Raw genomic sequence first — 19,594 nt, forward strand, 5'->3', positions numbered from 1 at the left:
AATGGGTGCGCAGGCCAAGTGCGCTTGCGATACTCAGAGGGGCTGTGAACAGCTGCCTTGCTCCGGTGAGCATTCTCCGGTGAAACTCAGGCGAATGGAACCGACAGAATGGGTCAATGTTCTGCCTAGCATCCGCCCCAGTGTCATGGAAGTGGGAAAACATGTACCTTGTTGTTCGTAACGTTGTGCTCACCTTTGTCTCGCAGCAGCGAATAATGTAGCATGCTTCATGAATGCCTAACATAACACTTGATCTGTATCCCTAAAAGCTCAACCTCCGGCAACTACAGCCAAACCCTCATATATCTGCCTCCTGACCCTAGAGAAAGTCGCTGCATCATTATTCCTTGGATCCAGATTACCATACGCCCCTCCATCAATCTCAATCTGACCAGTAGCTGTCTTCCTCACAGCTACTGTTCCGTTAATGACCAACACGCCCTCGCCTCTAAATTCGGCTTGCATGCCATTAGCATTCATGAGCTTCCTCAGATCAGCAAGGCGAAGATCGCCGACATGGAAAGGTTGTGCAACGGATCGAACAGCGGTAGCCATATTCGTAGGAACGACGTCGAGAATGGGTGTCTCGTCATTCTTGTCGCTAGATACGGGAACGGCAGGGGCGTCGAGTCGCGCCTTCTTCTTCGCAGGCGTATCTGCCTCTTCCTTGACTTCTGGCTCCAGGCTTGCAGCTGCGAGACGACCAGTGATGGCGACGACACCCATGCCGCGAACGTTCTGCCAACGGAGGTTGCGCACCATACTGCGGCTGAGCTTGACACTCCAGGCGTTCGTGTCGACACTGGCGTCGATCATCACGCCGACTGTGGGTGTGAAGACATCGATGGCGTTGGCAGAATCGGTGTTTGCGTTCAGCGCTATGCGACTGATCTCTGCAAGCTCCAGAGTCTCGCCTTCCTCACCACCCACGAAGATGAGCTTGCGAGGCTTGATAAGTGGGATAAGCTGTTGAATCGTGCGGCGGTCGTGTAGGCCTGAAAAGTCGACAAAGGCAATGCGACACCGGATTTCCAGGGTTTCCGACTCAATGATGACTTTCGATGGGCCTTCCACTTTGTCCGGATCGTCTTCTGGTTCGCTGTCCGATTCTCCGTCCTCGCCTTCTCGAGCCTCTTTGTCTTTCCGTCGTTTTTGATTGGCGTTGGCCTTGTTAGTGTCGGTGTTGTTCAGTAGGTCGTCCCACCTCCTCTTCTGGCCAACAGCGTTCTCCTTCTTGGTTCCCTCCCCACGAAGAGCTTCCCCAGCAGTGTTGTCTTCCTCTTCTGCGCGCGCAAAATCTTCGGGTCGGATCAGATCACCAAAGTCGTCCGCTCGACGCTTCTTGGCCTGGAACGGGAACATCTTCTCTTTTCCTTTCTTTCCTTGGACTTCATAGTCGTGGACGTTCTTGCGGCGTAAGAGTACGTTGACACCCAATTCCGCGTCTGTCATGCCAAGCTTGTTTCGTGCATGTTGAAGAGCGACGGTCGCATTGAGGGCTTTTCCTCGGTATCCATCACCAGAGCCTTCCGAACTCTCTGACTCGGTGGATGATCGGTCGTCGACAACATCAGCGGATGTTTCGAGCATTGCTGCATTATCACCGCCCATGGTAGTTTGCCGTTGTCTCTGGCCGGCAAGGAACTGCTGATAAAGCGGAACCTCGTCTCCCTCGAGTGCGACTGTCCGTATAGTATTGAGCGGCGCTTGATCGCCCGCGGCGTCGACTATGGTTGTAGAAGGAGCGTCATGCCCTGGCGAAGCGTTGCGCTGGTTCCACAGTTCCCAGAGATATCGGCCGAGACCCTTCTTCTGAGCGCCCAGTTGGCCAGCTCTTTCAGTGAGGATGACCAAGTTCTTTTCGTCGGCCGCCAGGCTTCGAATAGCATCTTTAGAGAATCCCCACTCGAGCGTCGCATCACTTGCTAGTATCACTCGCGGTCCATTGGCGCCTAGCATCCTAGCTACGCGGGTCTTGCGCTCAACCAGTGTGATATGTTTGAAGTCGAACGGGACTCTGGCGCGGTCTTCCTCTTTGCCGCTTTTGTTCCTCCGATCTTGATCCGCAGCGCTGGCTTCAAACTCTTTCACGATGCCCTCCTCCATCCATTCCAACATACTGCGTACGTATCGCATTGTTGCACCACCCGTTCGACTCGCAAGATAGACTTTTGCGCTTTGTAGTGAACCGCCCCCTTCGGCGTTTGTTGCCTCCCGCTCCCATGTTTCCTCAAGAAGATAGGCCAGTTCCAGTATACGAGCACTCGAGTCTGAGGGGATCAAGACGGTTCCGCCCTTGGCCACTGTGTCTTGAATCATCTCGAGGAGGGCCTCGTCTCGCTTGTTGGGCGATCTAGCCACCTTGACCATACTGGTGTTTTTGCTGCTGCAGATCAAGGCAGTTGGACGGCGCAACTGCTCCAGAACTTCAGAGCCACCAGTGCCAGGCCCTCCGAGCCAAGCAGCTCCGGAGAGGACATGCTCTCTGGCTTGGTTCCAGTCGACGGCATAGACGACCGACTCCATCCCGTGCTGTATGTGCCATATTGAACCTCCCAACGTGTGTCCAGCGCTGTATGCGGTAATGGTGAGACCATTGAGCGGAGGCGAATGCGGCGAAGGGATGGGTTGATGCGGTTGGGAATATCGAAGCGGATTTATGCGCGCGAAGTAATCGGCAATCTCTTGCGACGTAGGCGCCTGGAGAAGAATGTTGGGATTCTTTCCACCCGTGAGCGCCGAAGAGAAGGAGTATGCGGACTCGCTGAGAGCTTCGGTGGGGATAATGGACGAGGCGAGCGGCGTGGATTCGTACAGGTCTTGGAGCAGCGTCCGGCCGAGCGATATGACGGGGTTGGTCGCGTAGACGGGGATTCGCGTGAACAGAGGGAAGTTCTTGCAGCAGTGGACGTAGGCTCCGAGATGCGCAGTGGTCGCGTGAGTAAGCAGGATGAATGAGAGGGTGGGGACATGTCTGCAGTATCTGAATTAGTCATCGTGTATGTATCGTGTATTGCTATATAGCGACTTTGCTACCCGCTGCCCGTGTTTCCCAGGCGCGTGCAGCACATATGAACAGCCCATACTTCAGCTGTGCTCCACATCGCGTTCGCAGCCAGATCAAGGACCTACCTCTCTATCTCTTTGAGCTTCTCTACACTGAAATCTTCATCCCAGCCAACATCGATCAAGATTTGTATGCCTCCATCGAACTCCAGCAACGACTGCGACGCGGGTGAGGAGCTCTGTGCGCCCAGTAGGGGCGTGAAGTTGAACATAGTTGCAGCCGCTACTCAGTGTGATTTAGGCGACTCTAAGTCTCTGTACGCATGGTGTTCGCACGCTGGTTGATATGGTGAGGCGGTGATGTTGTCTCGTTAGTTGATGCTTGAGCAGTGACAACATGGCCGAACGCGTCTAAGCGCGTCGGAGCTCGGGGACCAATTGATCCGCGCGTCTGATCCCAGATCACGTGAACATTACCACCCTGCTGTCCGTACCACGAAAAGGCACCACGAGCGACGTACCGCCTACCTCATAACAATTTGCAAAGTGGGCGATACAAGCTGCTGTTTTTGGAGCTACGACACAATACCTGCTGCGGCAGAGCTCGTCAATCACCTAGGTAAGCCCGAAACACATCCACCCAACCCTCGCAGCAGCACCTGCCGCTAGAAGCATTTCTACACCCACATCGTTTCCGTCTACTGGGTTTGTTTTGGTGTGGTTCATTAGCTCCTGCCTATGGTATGCAACTTGTACTGCAGGTCGACCCTGGAAGAGTCAAGCAGGCCCCGCCGCATACGTGTTCGCAGACAGCGGCAACAAACAGTCCCGTACTTTTCGAATTTAGTCGATCACCCGCCCGCGCCTGCATCCGCTGGGATATCTAGGGAGCCGTGGTTTCCTTATGGTAAGCAAACATGCACTGTGTCGGCCAGGTAGAAGTCTTGTGAGGGCGTTACGAGGCACACCGAACACTATCAGGATATAATTGTGAGTAGCAGCTCGGAATCTTCGTATGAGGCTGCAAATGAAGTCGCGTTAGCATCCAAGGCGGAACTTCGGAACGAGACCGGCATGCAAAGCACTCAGCCCGCGCCACAAACATGCAGGAGTCGCACTGCGCATTCAACAAACCTCATCCTGGCTCATGTACACCAGACACGGGTGGCCTCCAGGACAAGAACACGTCTGATCATCTCCTGATATTGTACCCACGCAAGTACCGGACAAGACGTCATGACAGATGTCAAACGGAATGGTCGGTAGTTTTCACGAACCGTTCATGGAACCCTTGATACTACTACTGCGAGTCGCCCAACTCCAGGCCAGACATGTTTTGATCATGGCTCAACACTTGCTGCATATGCAGCCGTCTGCACCTGTTGTCTGCGTCAATAGTGTTGGCGAATGGGACGGGAAGTGACCCCGCAGCCAAAGCACGCCGCTAAGGTCCTTATGCAAGTCATTCGCCTGTCCCCTTCGGCTGCATACGTCCGTCATTTTCGTTACGCAAAAACGGGCTAACAACGGTCAGCCATCGGGGCGCCGCTATCACCACGCAGGGACAATTGTCTGACCCATCTTTCTTGAGTTCATCTGATCTCTGTGTCGGTTGTCAGAATACTGTGCAATAAGTCGTGTGCTACGTCATGCACTCGTCGAGACGGGCATTTACTTCAGAGAAGACCACTGCTGATTCCAAATTGGGGACGGTAAGATCGAGAATGGGAACTAGGCTCCACCTTGCGATGAGACGGCGGGTCCGAGACATGATACTTTTCATCGAATCATGCCAAATGAGGAGCTTCGACAACTTGATTCACGGTCATCTGCCGGTGGTGGGTCTAGGCACTTGCGAGCGGTTGTCGAAGAACGCCGTAGCATGCTGCCCAAATCACATTTCGACGCGATTCAAGACTGCAAAAACCTTGGTCTTTGAGAGCATGCCTGACCATCTCGTCACGCAAGGAGAGGCGGCTTGTTATCGGGCTCTGCACTCGAGTCCGTCAAAGCTTTCGGCTGGGACCGAAGTCAGGGTACTGCGGAAACCCGCCCTGGAGCCAGCTTTGGGAGCGTGCCTTTGTGCCCGTCGTCCCGCTCCGGCCGCAAAGTAACCAGATCCTCAGCACGCAGGGAAGTCCACCGTGCGACACCACGGTTTCGAAAGCACGAAGCCCAAAAAGCGGAAGCCCTTGCTTGAGAATTGACATCTATACTGCTCGCGAAAAAAATGCCCAACCCAACGACAAAATATTGCAGTGCTCGGATCGCGACCTGCTGATAGGCTTACCAATTGCGGGGAGGGTGTATGCGAGCTTATGACATCTCAAACAAACTTTGGCCGGCCGTTAATCGCTGGACCTACCAGACGCTGCTGTCATTATTGTGATGATCTTCAGGCCTCGCAATCCCTGACGTGCCAGGTGTGGCTTGATGCTGGAAACACTCGATGCGGCCTGGTCGGGATGTCAGCATGTTAAGATCGTCTTGCCGGCTGCGCTCAATAACTCTCTATAACCAGATGACAAGGTCCGATTCGACCGGATCGCAAAGGTGGAGAAGTAGTGTCGTCAGGTCACACACACAAGACATCGCGGAGATGTAGCACGATGGGCTGGGCATCCTAGCGTGGGGCTGATTATCGGCTAGGGGCGCCTCAAGTATCGCGTACCGACTAGCCATTTGCGTGCGCGGCCGTGAAATGATGGCGTTTGTGTGGTGATGGTGGATAGCACATGGAGCAATTCAAATACATGGCGAACCGGATCTGATTGTCAGCGATTGAGCGATCAAAGTAGTGCGTCGCCGGGAAAGGTGTCCTACGGCGTTTGCACAAGACCTGCTGCTGATCCTGAATTGTCCGCCTTGAGCTGAAGACGGTGCAGCCAACGAGATCTGAGGAGTGGCTAGGCCTGCGAACCAAGATATGAAGCCGCTCGAAAGCGATTCATGCACCATTCGATACATACACTAGGAACATCACGTTTCAATGCTCCACGAGGTTTACAGCCTCCAGACGACTTAGCGCTCACACCGGCGACTGTTCACGAAGCCAACTGCAGCCCTCGCTACGTCTTGGGTTGTCGTCAACACTGTCCTTCGCCTGCCCGGTGCTTCAAATCGAGCGTCGGCCTACTCACTGTTTTAAGTCGACGGCGGCCCAGGGCGATGGTTACAGCGGGACCAGTGGACTCGTTCTAGGATTATCCTCCATTACCATCATTAGAGGCGAATTGGTGTCGTCGCTGCGACGCTACTTGAACACACTATATCCTCTCGCCTTTACCTTGCTGCGCAACCCGGTTCGAAGCTATCCAGGCTGCACATTAATACCTAGCGACAAATCCCACTCGTTCAAGCAGATCTCCTCTCACACACTTTCTGTCGCTTCTCCGCACGCCCACGCTACTTACAACCCCCCTGGGTGTACGACATCGACATCGACCGCTTACCCCGTTCCAATTCCAACATAACTGGCTTTCGCCCACCCCTGCTCTCGCACCGGGTCTGTGTTCAGCTCAGCCGTTCATCTCGGAACGACGCAGTTTTGCCGTTAGTTCCACCCAGATCCTATTGGACGTTCCGCGGACGCCCACGACTCGCTAAAGACGCATTCCCCCGCTCTCACGCAACCTACCGTGCGATCGCTCGAGGCATCAGGAGCGGACCGCTTGGACCCCTCTGCGACACTCTGCTCTACTCTCGTCGGAACAGCTGCCGCGTCGTTCTACCACTTGTACTATTCTGCTTAGCATTGAACGGCAGAAGTACAAGATACCCCCTGGTTGCCACTCGTTGCATTGAATCGTTCTCGGCTCCGACGCATCTAGAGGAACATCACTCTTTCGTGTTACCACTCGCGCGCAGAACGGACTGGACACCCAATGCGCGCTTCTTCGCACCAGTAGTCCAACAACCTTCCCAACTCTGGCTCGAATGATCTCGACCGTTTCCTTCGGCCCTTCGCCGCCAGGCGCTCGCAACCGCTTGAGCACAAGCTCATCGCCCCAGCCCTCCATGTCGTCCGCTAGCGACTCCCCGTTTACCACTCCCAACTTCGATTCGAACATATTTAGCCCGTCGGAATCACAATCAGAGGAGCGATCAGATGTACGAACGGGTTCCCTCGAAGTAGTACCCAAGGTGGAAGAGACGGAACTTCAGTTGGCCGATGTCAAGGAAGAGGCGTCTCCGGAAGACACACCCATCTCCCCAACCGAACCTGTACGGATTCGCCGCGCCCGCGGCCGACCCAGGATACACCCTCCTCGCTCACCTACCACTCTTGCTAAGCAAGCAAAAGCCCGATCGAAGACGGGGTGCACAACATGTCGGAAAAGGAAGAAGAAGTGCGACGAGACCAAGCCATTCTGTAATTGTGCCCTGGCATCGTGATCATGGAACAGGTACTAATGCTGTCCAGGCCTGTCGTGTCAGAAGAACAACATCCATTGCGAAGGCTACAAGCCCGTCGAAATCTGGAAGAGTGGGAAGGAACGGGCTGCAGAAGGTATGTGGTCTTGCATTGCGTGTTTGCTTTTTGGTAGTGGGCCAAGCTAACCTTCCAACAGCTCGGAAGCGAAGTTCGGATGTCAAGTTCGACCTCCCGCCTCTCATGGAAGGAGTCGAAAATGATCTTGACCGTCAGCTTTTGCAACATTTCTCCAGCAGAGCGAGTGCTGTCCTAACGTTACACGGGGACAAGTCGTCGAACCCCTTCACCAAGATCCTATTGCCCATGGCACTTCAACACGAAGGCCTGATGCACTCCGTGCTGTGCCTGTCGGCCTCTCACATGTACTCGGTCACTCCACTACAGGAGTACGAGGACAGGCAGGTCTTTCACCGGGGCAAGGCTTTGCAGCTTCTCAAGCACGACATTGAACGGCAAAAAGCTGGTGAAGGTGGTGTAATGGTCTACGAGGACTCTAACGTTGCTCAGATATTACTGCATCTTCTGCATTCCATCTGCGATGGTAACACTTCCGGCGAATACCGGATGCACATGATAGCAGCAAAACAGATCGCCATGACACAGAAGTCTTCCAACCCCGAGTTCCAGACCCTGTTCGACGAATTCTTCTACTACCACTGGATCGCCAGTCAGATCACCTCCCTTGACGGCACCGAGGTTCCCATGATGGACGACTTCAACCTCCCTTTCAAGATCAGCCCGGAGACCGCGGGATTGATCGGTGTTTCTGACGGACTCTTCGGCTTCATATCCAAGATCAGCAACCTGCGACGAAAAATACGCAGTCGCATTGACGACAAAGAGGAGCCTGTCATGGACTACGAGGCATTACTCGCCGCCCATGCCATCGACGCCGGCCTTCGCGGATGGGTATGCCCCCATCCACCCGGATCTCCGCGCTACACCATCTCGATGCTCTATCGCCAGGCAACCTGGGTCTATCTCTACCGCACAACGAAAGACTCGAAGCCACACCCATTCATCAAGAGCGCCGTCGACGACGGCATCCGATACATCAACGAACTGCCAGCGGAAGGGTGGGTCCAAAGTAACGTTCTACTTCCCCTGTTCTTGATCGGGTGCGCGGCATTCGAGGAAGAGCAGCGTGTGGAGATCAACCGGGCGTTCAACGGCCTCATTGCCTGCACAGGCCTAGGCAACATCGGCTTCGCGAAAGAAGTCGTCGACCAGGTTTGGGAGCTGATGTCATCCCCCGACCCAGAGGTGCAAAAGGAGAGCTGGGATTGGGAGAGGCTGATAAAACTCCGGGGCTGGGACTTTCTCGCTACGTGAGCCCTGCAGGACGCACGAAAGAGTTTTTCTTTGCCAACACTCGGATTGTGAACGTTCCGCATGGGATCTTCACTCACCAATTTCGGCTCATCACCATAGGAGAGTCGTTATCACGTCGCTTGTTGGCTTGGTCGGCGTGGGACTCGGGTCCTTGCGCACGGCTCTCATGGCGATGCCACAGCGTCGGCATGTGGAGGTACAACACGACCTTTGAGGTTCAGACTTGGCATTTAGGGTTCCTTATTCAATCGGTGTTTCTACGGGCGCAAAAAGGAGTCATGATATCTGGTGGGTCGTCGGAGGGCGGTTTACAAGGCTCGGACCGGCAACGACGCACTACGGCCTCACGATTAGGTTGCATTGGCTGGGTGTGCTCCCGACGGTATTGTGTTATTGGTATGGGAAAACGGCACTGCATGTCTTCGCATTTACTTCGGATTGGATTTTTCATGGGGCACAGTTTTGTTCTTGGCAATGTTTTGTCTCGCACACAGCCCGTGTGTTCAGCCGGGCGGCGTTTGGCTTTGGGCGGTGCATGTCAGATCGCGATGCACTCAACCCTGCATGGGCGAGGCATGCTCGTACACATGGCATTGCAGCACTTGTTGAAATAGGTCCGATAGCAGGCCGGCATTCCCTTATTTCTCAGTACGATGACGACACGTATATATGCAGGTAGCCTCACGGCACAGAAATGCACGCTGGTATCCACTCCGCTCACAGAGCTCTCATCGCAACGTCGCAGGGAACGCATGGCTTAATGGGCGATCACGATCTGCCTCGGTGATAAGGTGAGGAGCTATAGTGCGGCGCTGGTGCACACGGTAACCGTAAGCACCAACCGTGCCACAGCATCTAGATTCCTGCGGGCACGTTCTTCCTCCAATCCGCTTACCAGCAATCAAACGCTTTGGCGAGCTTCCTCCGCGACCTCGTTGGAACGAACTCATCGCCTGGCGTCGCTATGGGATTCATGACTCGAGCGCGCAGCATGCAGCCACAACTCAGAAAGTCCATGTGCATATAACCGGGCGGTGATCATCAACATCTTTTCAGAAGCGAGTAAAGTAAGCATCCACATTGAAAAGAGTTATCATCCATCGCACTGCCGGAGCCCACTGTAAAGCGACACAAGCCGTTAGGCAGATCGGCCCAGGGTACCAGGTTCAAAAAACGGCATGCGTGGGGTGTTGTCGCACATCTCTTTGTCGCGGCTTGGGAGGGCGGTTACGGTTACGTTCGTCCGGCCCAAACCCGCATCCGATGGGACCGGTACACTTTCCCCAGCGGCGCAATGACGAACGTTGATACCAGCTATGCGGATTCAACAGCGACAAAGCAGGAAAGCCACGGCACGCCATCGGTCCTTCTCACCTGGACGATCTGGAATGCAACCCCCCACGCTTCTTAGGCAGCGTTGGGGGGTATAATCCGAAAGGCCCGGTGGAAGGGTCTGAATATATAGCCTGATTCGAGGGAACGCGCCGTCGGTACCTGACACTAGGTCTCAATGGATGGACGAGAGGAGCAGAGAGCATGGTCCTGAGACGATGCCGATTTCTTTTCATGGTTCAATGTAGGACCGATGTCGTGAAATCTTGCGCGACGTTGCGCACATGGCCTGACACCCAGTCGCGTGGGTTACTTAACGTCACAGATCGAGGGTATACGTAGTCACACACGCAAGGCGAAATCGAGAGGGCAATTTCTGACACCTTCCGTCATCTATTACAGCCTGACCCGATGTCCCCTACAACCACATGATCCCAGAGACCCCAGCGATAAGCCCGGGGACAACAGTAGGGTTACAGCAGCTACCCGTTGACTCCAGAGTCCAGAGTCTAGAGCCATCAGACCGTTCGCATCTGAGTCGTAAATAGGTCTCTGATTATTTCCGAGGCCACCCACCGATCTACCTTCCACTTACTCACTTGGTGATGTACTGTATTCATCTTACCGGTACATACCGGATCTGGGTACGTACTTCGCATATATCTGTCGTCTGAACATGGATATAACTCCGACCCTGAGAGATACATACGCGACTCGCGATGCAACACAAAAGCCATGAACCACTACTCGTACGATGGTGCCTGCATATGCAACCTGCATGGAACGTCCTTCATCCTGATAATGCCGGTGAAAATGCCAGATTTCGGGGTGCATCACTGGCTTCGTGGGATGTAGACGTCAAACCCTACACCGTTATTCGCGAATAATCTCACACCGATGTCAGCGTAGCTAGCTGGACCCAGTCCACGAGGCAGGACGCGCGTGGCGGTTGACGCAAGCCATCAATATTCCCAGTCTAGTCGGCATAGGATAACGTGATTGCTTGTCCATGCGAACTAGATGTCCGGATAGGGTCATATGCAGCCTTGTTGGCTGACGTCCTTCAACGGACCTGCAGCTGACACGAAGAGCGAGGTTGTGTCAGCATTCCACAGCATCGCGTGGCTTTCGGCCATCAAGGCCGCCCATGGCGAGTGTCAGATAGAAAGTGTGGCATTCACTAGGATGCAGCTTGTTGTCGTGGATCGGAAAGCGGCAGGGTGCCCAGGTGGTGATGGATGTAAGATATCCACTATGCAAAAGCTGGTTAATGGCCAAGGGCGTGATATGTGCCTAATGGCGATCATATGAGCCGCAAAACCGTTGCGACATGCGACGGCGTCGTAAGTGAAGGCTGTCAATAATCGTGGAATGGAGGTGGCGGAGTGCCAGTGACAGGCTTGGAAGCAACGTCCGGCAAAACTTTAGGATCCAAATCTTTCTGCCCAACGCGCTGCCTATACGGATTCGACATTTAACAATATTGTGGCTGTTCAAAAAGCGAAACATCCTCAAGACGCACCCATGAAGCTCAAGACATCATTGGTGATCCTACGTATGTAGAGATTCGGCATTGGAAGCCGTAGTCTCGGTCTTAGTACACATTGGAGAAGCAAGATGGTACATCTCCCGCTGTCTTCGCACCTGCATTTCATCAAGACAACAAGATCTGGGACTAGCCGGTCCGTTCGCGCATCTCCGCGCATTGCAAACTTGGAAACGACAGCGGATTTATTTACCGTCCGCAAATCAGGCCTTCAAGATCGATGTGAATAATGGGTTGGTGGAACTTCCTTGGAATGCAACTCGGAAAGTTGGCCCTGCCCAATAGGACGCCGCATCGAGCGAGATACAAAAGGGTGTTCCGACGCAAGACACAGGGGGCAGCTGTCAATTGCAGACTCCCGAGGCTGTTCTGCTTTCTTTATCCAGGTGGATACCATTCTTTCTGGAGATCGAACAATCCTCCCGCTGCCGCTACTGATTCCGCAAACTTTGTTGCTGGCCCACTCGTCGCCGAAAGCTAGATATGAGATTTCGGAAGCGATGTGGAGTTCACTCGTAATCGGGCCGTGAGACCCAGCCCCTCGCTCAGGTAGGGAGGCCGTCCCGAATCTTTATCGTGTGAAGAGTCTCGCGTAAGGCGTGGTACGTATCGAGGTACGTACCGTCGGTAAGTGAACAGTGGCTCTCAGCGTCTCACGCGTATACTATCGAAGTCTATCGTTCACACTGAATCGGGGTTTGCTCAGTAATCACTCTTTTGGCCCTGGCTCTATATCTCATACGGGGTTCCACATGTTCAAGGCCGTCCGCGTTTTAGATCACCTGCATCCTCAATATCTTCTAATGCGGGGTGGTTGGCATCATCGGGCCCTCCGAAGCAGACGCGCACTATCGAAAGGTCCCCCGAGGAGCCAGCACCACGCAATGCAACGAACTGTGGAACAGAGAGGAGGCCTAACCAACACAAACCCTGAGCAATCGCCTCGGACGTCTATATTTGTACCCTTTCTACTGGATGTTCGAAGGTTTGATTGGCAGCGTCGTTTATTTTGCTTGCTCAAATTCCATTTGCATAAAGATGCATCTCGCGCAGGATTCCGCTACCCAAGATTGGCAAGTTGGCTGGAACGCTGCTCTTCCGAGCTGGGGTTTTGCCCGCCCCCGGTCTGAACAGCTCTGCGAGGTTGAACCCTCCTCCATGCTGTCAGCCGTAGCCAGGCTCGTCGAACAACACCATTTCTTCGCGATGTGAGTTGCTAACAACATATTGCAAGCCATCGAAATGATTTTGCAAGTGAAAAAGAAGGAGCTGCGAACTATAGAAAAGTAAGAATGAGACCTGTAGGAGAAGAGTCCGGCCAAGCCCCTGCATGCAGGTCGGCTGGCAAGCGAGGCGGGCGTGTTTGAACAACGTCGTATCGCGCCAAAGAATCTCCGTCTTGACATGTGAGCGGCGACTGAAGAAATCCATGCGCGCTGCGCGCTTCATCCTTTGCGTCTGCGTTATCATGAACATTTAACCAAACCCCAGGTATGGAGTCACTAGAGACGATGGAGCCAGGGCCTATGCAGGGAAACGAGGAAGGGCGACCCTCGGCGTCAGCTGGCGCTCCGCCCGGCCCCAAAGAAGAAGCGGCGCCTGCAACACCTCCCACAGCACTCCGCGGAGACTCCACAACTACCGATCTCAGCGACAACCACGGCATCTCATTGCGCGCAGTTGACCCGGTTTCTGTGCGGTTGGAACACCTCACAGTTTCAGTCGATGAATCGCCCACTGCTCTCGCTCGCGCCTTCTCCAAGAAGAAGGCGTCACCAGAGACCAACCATGTCAAGACTATACTTGACGACATTTCGGCGGACATGCCAAGTGGGAGCCTCACAGCCATAATAGGCGGAAGTGGAAGCGGAAAGACATCGTTACTCAACTCCATGAGTGGGCGTTTGGCCGTAGGAAATCGACTTGCCACTTCAGGAAGGACCCTATTCAACGGTAGCGAGGATGCATCCGGCATCAGGAGCGCCTATGTCATACAGCAGGATATTCTTCTACCGACGCTGACGGTCCGAGAGACTCTGACGTATGCTGCACAACTGCGACTACCCTCTTCTGTTGACGCAAAAGAGAGGAAACAGCTGGTGGAAGAAGTCATCTTGGAGCTGAGCTTGAAAGAAGCTGCAGATACCAGGATCGGTAACAACGCGCACAAGGGCTGCAGTGGCGGAGAGAAGAGGAGGACGAGTATCGGCGTCCAGCTCTTATCAAATCCCTCGCTTTTGTGGCTGGATGAGCCGACCACTGGACTCGACTCGACAAGCGCCCACCAGGTGGTGAAAACCCTCCAGACTCTTGCTCGAAACGGACGGACCATCATCGTCACCATCCACCAACCGCGCTCCGAGATCTGGGATCTTTTCGACAATGTCATCCTCCTATCACGGGGCAGTCCTGCGTATGCTGGCAGCGCAAAAGACTGTCTTCCGTACTTTGCGAAGCTCGGCCATGAGATGCCTCCGTTTACAAATCCAGCGGAGTATCTCATCGACGTTGTCAGTGTTGACAATCGGAGCGTGGAAGCAGAAAAGGCGGCACAGGATCGAGTTGGTCGCGTAATAGAAGCATGGCGGACTCATTGCAGCAGTAGCGTTCAAGAGAAGTCCGAACCACCAGCTCCGGCCACTACGATGACGCATGATCAACGAAAGAAGCAACGTGCCAGTAAAACATCACTCATGCAGCAGACTCGCGTACTGACCGCACGAACTTGGACTGTGACGATTCGTGACCCAATGGGTAAGACGTTCAATATGAGCTCTATAGATTAAGCGCACGCTAACTTCGTTGACTCTAGGCCTGTTTGGAAGTCTTGTTGAAGCCATCGGCATGGCAGTCATTACAGGGTGGATCTTCTTGCAGCTGGATGGCTCACTATCTGGTATACGATCCCGACAAGGAGCATTGTACAATGCAGCGGCGCTGCAGGGCTATCTGATCTTGCTCTACGAGACATATCGACTTACGACCGATATCCAACTCTTCGACGAAGAGGCACGACAAGGTGTCGTCAGCATACCAGCCTTTCTCATCTCCAGACGACTAGCCCGAATTCTGCTCGAGGACGTACCAGTGCCTCTCATCTTCTCGCTGATCTACTACTTCTTCTGCGGATTTCGCGCGGACGGAGGCCAGTTCCTTACGTTCTTCGGTATCATACTGTTACACCAGTACATCGCCGTATGCTTCGCTATGACCTGTGTCGCGTGCTCAAGACACTTCGCTGGAGCGAGTTTGGTGGCTAATCTAGCCTACACCTTACAGTCTATGGCTTGCGGTTACTTTATCCAGTCGAACACGATCCCCATCTACGTACGCTGGACGAAGTGGACAGCCTATGTCTTCTACGCTTTTGGAGCATTATGCGCCAACGAATTCTCGGGCTCTTTCTACGACTGTCCATACGAGGGCGGACGGTCAAACCCAGCCTGCAAAGAGTACGACGGAGAGTTCATCATGGACTCTCTTGGCTTCCCGAATTACTGGGTTTGGAGGCCAATACTTGCTCTTCTTGGATTCGCTATCGCCTTCTACGTGGGAGCAGGCGTGCTGCTCAAGTTCTGGAACGCCGAGATTGCCATGGCTCGTGCCAGACCGTCAAATATGGACGCCTCTGCTGGCAAAGAAAAGATGAGCGAGCGTGTGGCAGATAACGTCCGGACGATCGACATCCGTTTAGAGGGCTATGGAATGGACGTGGAAAAACGTTCGCTACGGAAGCGCTGGACCAAGGACATCATCAAGCCTCTTACCGCCGACTTCTTCCCGGGGTCGCTGAACGTCATCATGGGACCTTCGGGCTCTGGGAAGACATCTCTGCTAAACAGCATGGCGATGAGACTCAAAGACGACACATCCACGCGGTACAAGCAGTACGGTACCATGAGCTACAACGGCCTCATCCCGGCCAAAGAGGTCGTCCACTCCATCTGTTCTTTCGTGACCCAGGATGACGACGCACTGCTGGCGTCGCTGACAGTGCGCGAGACGCTTCGTTATGCAGCTGGTTTACGACTTCCGAAGTGGATGTCGAAAGAACAGAAAATCCAGAAAGCCGAGGAGATCTTGCTGAAGATGGGTCTCAAAGACTGCGCAGATAACCTCATCGGTAACGATCTTGTCAAAGGCATTAGTGGTGGTGAGAAGCGTCGAGTCACTATCGCAGTCCAAGTTTTGACAGAACCACGCGTACTGTTGCTTGATGAGCCGCTATCTGGGTTGGATGCATTCACGGCACTGTCCATCGTGGACGTACTTCGCGGTCTAGCCCAAGAAGGTCGCACACTCATCGTCACAATCCATCAACCTCGCAGCGACCTCTTCGCACATTTCGGTAACATTCTGCTCCTGGCCCGCGGTGGACATCCCATCTATGCCGGCCCTGCCGACAACATGTTGGGTCATTTCGCCAACCTAGGCTACGAATGTCCTCGCCACGTCAACCCAGCGGATTTCGCACTCGATCTGATCACTGTTGACCTGCAGCACGAGAGACGTGAGGCGGCCAGTCGGAAGAAAGTACGCAAGTTGGTCGAGTCGTGGAATGCTGATGTCTACCCAGTCGCGCGAACTGGGTCGATTACCACGCCGGCGGAACTGGGAAGCATGGCACGAGAACCTTCGTCTTTTGCAGCAGCGTACTCGATTTTGATTCGGCGTGCGACGAAGAACATGTTCAGGCAGCCAGACATTCTGATCGCGCGCGTCATGCAAGTTGTCGGATTGGGTATCGTGCTTGCGCTCTACTTTGCACCGCTCAAGACCGACTACGAATACGTGCAAAACAGAATGGGATTCCTTGTCGAGATCGCCCCGCTCTACTTCGTCGGCAGTATGTAACATCCTGCCCACATCCTCTTACCATGCTAACCTCGGTCAGTGCTCAACAACATCGCCGTCTACCCAATCGAGAGAGACGTCTTCTACCGCGACTACGACGACCGCATCTACGGCGTCGAAGCCTTCTTCCTGACCTACATCTCTATAACCACGCCCTTCGAAATCATAAGCTGCCTCGTCTTCTCCGTCCTTGCCGTTTTCGCCGTGGGCCTGGAACGCAATGCGCAAACGTACTTCATTATCACCTTCAACGCCTTCTGCATCACCAGCTGCGGCGAGAGTCTAGGTATCGCTTTCAACACGCTCTTCACCCATACTGGCTTCTCAGTGAACTGCATGTCGGTTTTCCTCAGTGTTGCGCAGGTCATGGGTGGTGTGTTGTCGCTGGATGTTCCAGACTTTTTGCAGGCATGGAATCATCTTTCGCCTGTGAAGTGGGCCGTTGGTAATATGGCGCCGTATACGCTACGTGGCCTGGAGTTTACGTGTGAAGAGTGGCAGAAGGTGAATGGGCAGTGCCCTATCCAAACCGGAGAGCAGGTGCTGGACTTGTACAAACTGAACAAGAACCCGGAGATGAATCTCATGGCTCTGGGGATTTGCGCTATCGTTTATCGGTTCTTCGCCTATGTCGTTCTGAAGATGGTGAAGGAACGCTGGATAAACAAGCTGTGGAGGAAGTTGGGTGGCGGTAAGAAGAAGCAAACCAATCAGGCACCACAGTCAGGATAGCTGGCCTGCGTCTATGCATTATGACATTATTGAGCGGCTCGAATTGATGCATCAAAATTCATGAATATCTTCATACACCGTTTACTCATTCGTCGTTGAAGATAGCTAAAGTGATGCAGTATCATCAACATCATCCAGTAACAACAAATAGACCCAGCGCCTACCATGCATGCAGAAAACACCAGGCCATCATAAGACGTAATCCGTGCCAGCAGCGAGAAATGTCAAGGACCGCCGAGCCCAGAAGGCTTCTTCGGCACCATACAGAACATCCAGCCAGCGTCTAGAGACGGTGGCCCCAGAGATGAAGGCTGTTACCGTTCCCCCTGTTCCTCGTATTGTCCCAACCAGCATCCTTCATGGTCAAAACCCTAGAAACAGCATCGTTGTACTTGAACGTCTGACCCTTCTCCCACAACCCGTTACCCAACTCGATACACTCCGTAACCGCGCAATGCTCCAACTCGTCTTCTGGCGTGCCATCGTTGCAGATCTGAATGAGGCGGTTGAGACCGGTGGTACTAGCCGCAGCGAGCGGTTCCAGAGGCAGTTGTGAGCCAGGAGAAAGCCAAGGGCAGATGTTGCCTGTGATGCGGTAGAAGATGGTGTGTTCAGCCGACTCGACGAGCATGACTCCCGGGGGGATGCCGCCAGCGATCTGGCCGACATCTTGCTGCGCAGGCTGGTTTGGGTGTCCGTGATTTCCGTCATGGAACATGGGCGCGGGACGGAAGTGCTGGGCGCCTGCCATACCAGGAGCCACCATGCCAGGCATCATACCGCCGCCCATCATCATACCAGGCATGACTCCACCAACAACTCCACCCATAGCAGGTACATTACCGAAAGCGAGACCACCCCCCGCCCACAACGGCGCTGCAGGAGCGAAAGGAGGCACGACGCCGGCGATAGCGCCTGGAGGAGGCGGTGGGAACGGTACACCGCCCGCGTGCAGACCAAAGCCTATACCGTGATGAGCACCTGGAAGAAAGTTGCCCGCACGGATAGGAGCAAGTGGACCGCCAGCAGGTCCCATGTATCCGCCCATCATGCCGCCCATCATGCCGCCCATCATAAAGGGGTCCATGACGCCGACAGGTGGGAAGACGGGTGGGAACGCACCTATACCGACACCACCGAATGGTGGGGGGATGCCGTATGCTGGTCCGCCGATGCCGATTCCGAGGGGAGGACCGTAGATAGGGGCGTGTTGCTGTTCTACAACGACTTGGGCACCTCCTGCGGGTGCGCCGGGTTGATGAGCTGGAGGTGCAGGACCGGCGTTATAGGGAGGAGGTGGTGGTTCGCGGTTGATGTTGGGGTTGTTACCGACGTTGGCGAGCCAGGGTTGACCTACGGGAGGGCCAGCAGCCATTGGTGAGCAAGGGAAATGTGTGGGAATGACAGCGAAGGGTAGCAGCTGGAGTCAGGATGAGCTGGCAGATGTGATGGCTCTGATTTGAGACACCTAAGAGATATAGCAACAGAGAGAGGAAGCGAGAGGATGAGGGAAAGAACAGAAATGTATACAAGCCTGGGTCTTCCATTTATATGTATATGTGTAGTGCTGAGGCTGCGTTCGATGGTCTGGAGATGCGTGAAGTTGGAAGTGTTGGATGTTACGAACAGCGGAGGATTCATATAGTATTGCGGTAGTTCAATGTGCCCATCAATGGGGGCGGTCGCCGGGTGTGATGAGGAGGGAGGTATGTTTGAATGGCGAACACGTCAATACATCGCCATTGACCATCTTGCGCAAACAGGTCATGACACTACCCTGATGGTCTTCAAAACAGCTGCGCGCGTGACGATGAAGAAAGTACTGTGAATCTCAGCGAGCCCTGGAGAGCTTGTGATGCGACCTGGAGTTCGCAGTGGACGCCGATGGAGAAGCAACATGGAAGGAATAAACAAAAGAAATGGAGAATCGTGATAAGTTCCTCTCGCCCTGAAGCAAGCCGACGCTTGTTTATTTACATGGCAGCGAGGGAGTGATAGCGCTGAGGTTGGAGCTACGACACAATCTCAAGGTCGCGAGCGGCATCATGGCGGCCAAAGAACGCTAGCGTCGGACATCGGCGTCCACGGGCACCGAGCGGCCGTTGGCACGTGACCTTCGGCTCCAAGTGCGCTCCCCCATGGCAGCCCAGCGCCAGCTTCCCAGCGTCAGCAATGCCTCCCACTTTTGCGCTCAACTATGCTACGCGTTCTAGCTATGTCCATCACCTGCGTCCTATAATCAGACATGCGACATACCCATCAGCTCTAGACCGATTAGCTCGCAATCGCCTAGCGAAATGACACCGTCCGCGAACCTACCGACACCACCTGGGCACCGAGCTGCGCCGGCCGTCATC

General features: G+C 54.2%; 4 protein-coding genes across 4 annotated transcripts; 2 read left to right on the plus strand and 2 right to left on the minus strand.

Moving 5' to 3' along the window:
• Positions 1 to 270: 270 nt before the first annotated feature.
• Positions 271 to 3,278, minus strand: J4E78_005417 (uncharacterized protein; the record flags this gene model as incomplete). Its single annotated transcript, XM_049366037.1, has 2 exons — positions 271 to 2,974; positions 3,133 to 3,278. The coding sequence occupies 2 exons, from the start codon at positions 3,276 to 3,278 to the stop codon at positions 271 to 273; spliced, it is 2,850 nt and encodes a 949-aa protein (XP_049221763.1).
• A 3,745-nt stretch (positions 3,279 to 7,023) lies between these two features.
• On the plus strand, positions 7,024 to 8,773 carry J4E78_005418 (uncharacterized protein; the record flags this gene model as incomplete). The annotated part of the gene is made up of 3 exons (XM_049366038.1): positions 7,024 to 7,378; positions 7,430 to 7,516; positions 7,578 to 8,773. The coding sequence occupies 3 exons, from the start codon at positions 7,024 to 7,026 to the stop codon at positions 8,771 to 8,773; spliced, it is 1,638 nt and encodes a 545-aa protein (XP_049221764.1).
• Positions 8,774 to 13,144: 4,371 nt separating this feature from the next.
• J4E78_005419 (uncharacterized protein) lies at positions 13,145 to 17,237 on the plus strand (the record flags this gene model as incomplete). Its single annotated transcript, XM_049366039.1, has 3 exons — positions 13,145 to 14,405; positions 14,464 to 16,497; positions 16,546 to 17,237. 3 exons carry the CDS (start codon positions 13,145 to 13,147, stop codon positions 17,235 to 17,237), a joined length of 3,987 nt encoding a protein of 1,328 aa, XP_049221765.1.
• A 283-nt stretch (positions 17,238 to 17,520) lies between these two features.
• Positions 17,521 to 18,612, minus strand: J4E78_005420 (uncharacterized protein; the record flags this gene model as incomplete). The annotated part of the gene is made up of 1 exon (XM_049366040.1): positions 17,521 to 18,612. One exon carries the CDS (start codon positions 18,610 to 18,612, stop codon positions 17,521 to 17,523), a length of 1,092 nt encoding a protein of 363 aa, XP_049221766.1.
• Positions 18,613 to 19,594: the final 982 nt, after the last annotated feature.

Source organism: Alternaria triticimaculans (assembly GCF_023758025.1).
Source record: "Alternaria triticimaculans strain BMP 0046 chromosome Unknown scaffold_7, whole genome shotgun sequence".
Lineage (NCBI taxonomy): Eukaryota > Fungi > Ascomycota > Dothideomycetes > Pleosporales > Pleosporaceae > Alternaria > Alternaria triticimaculans.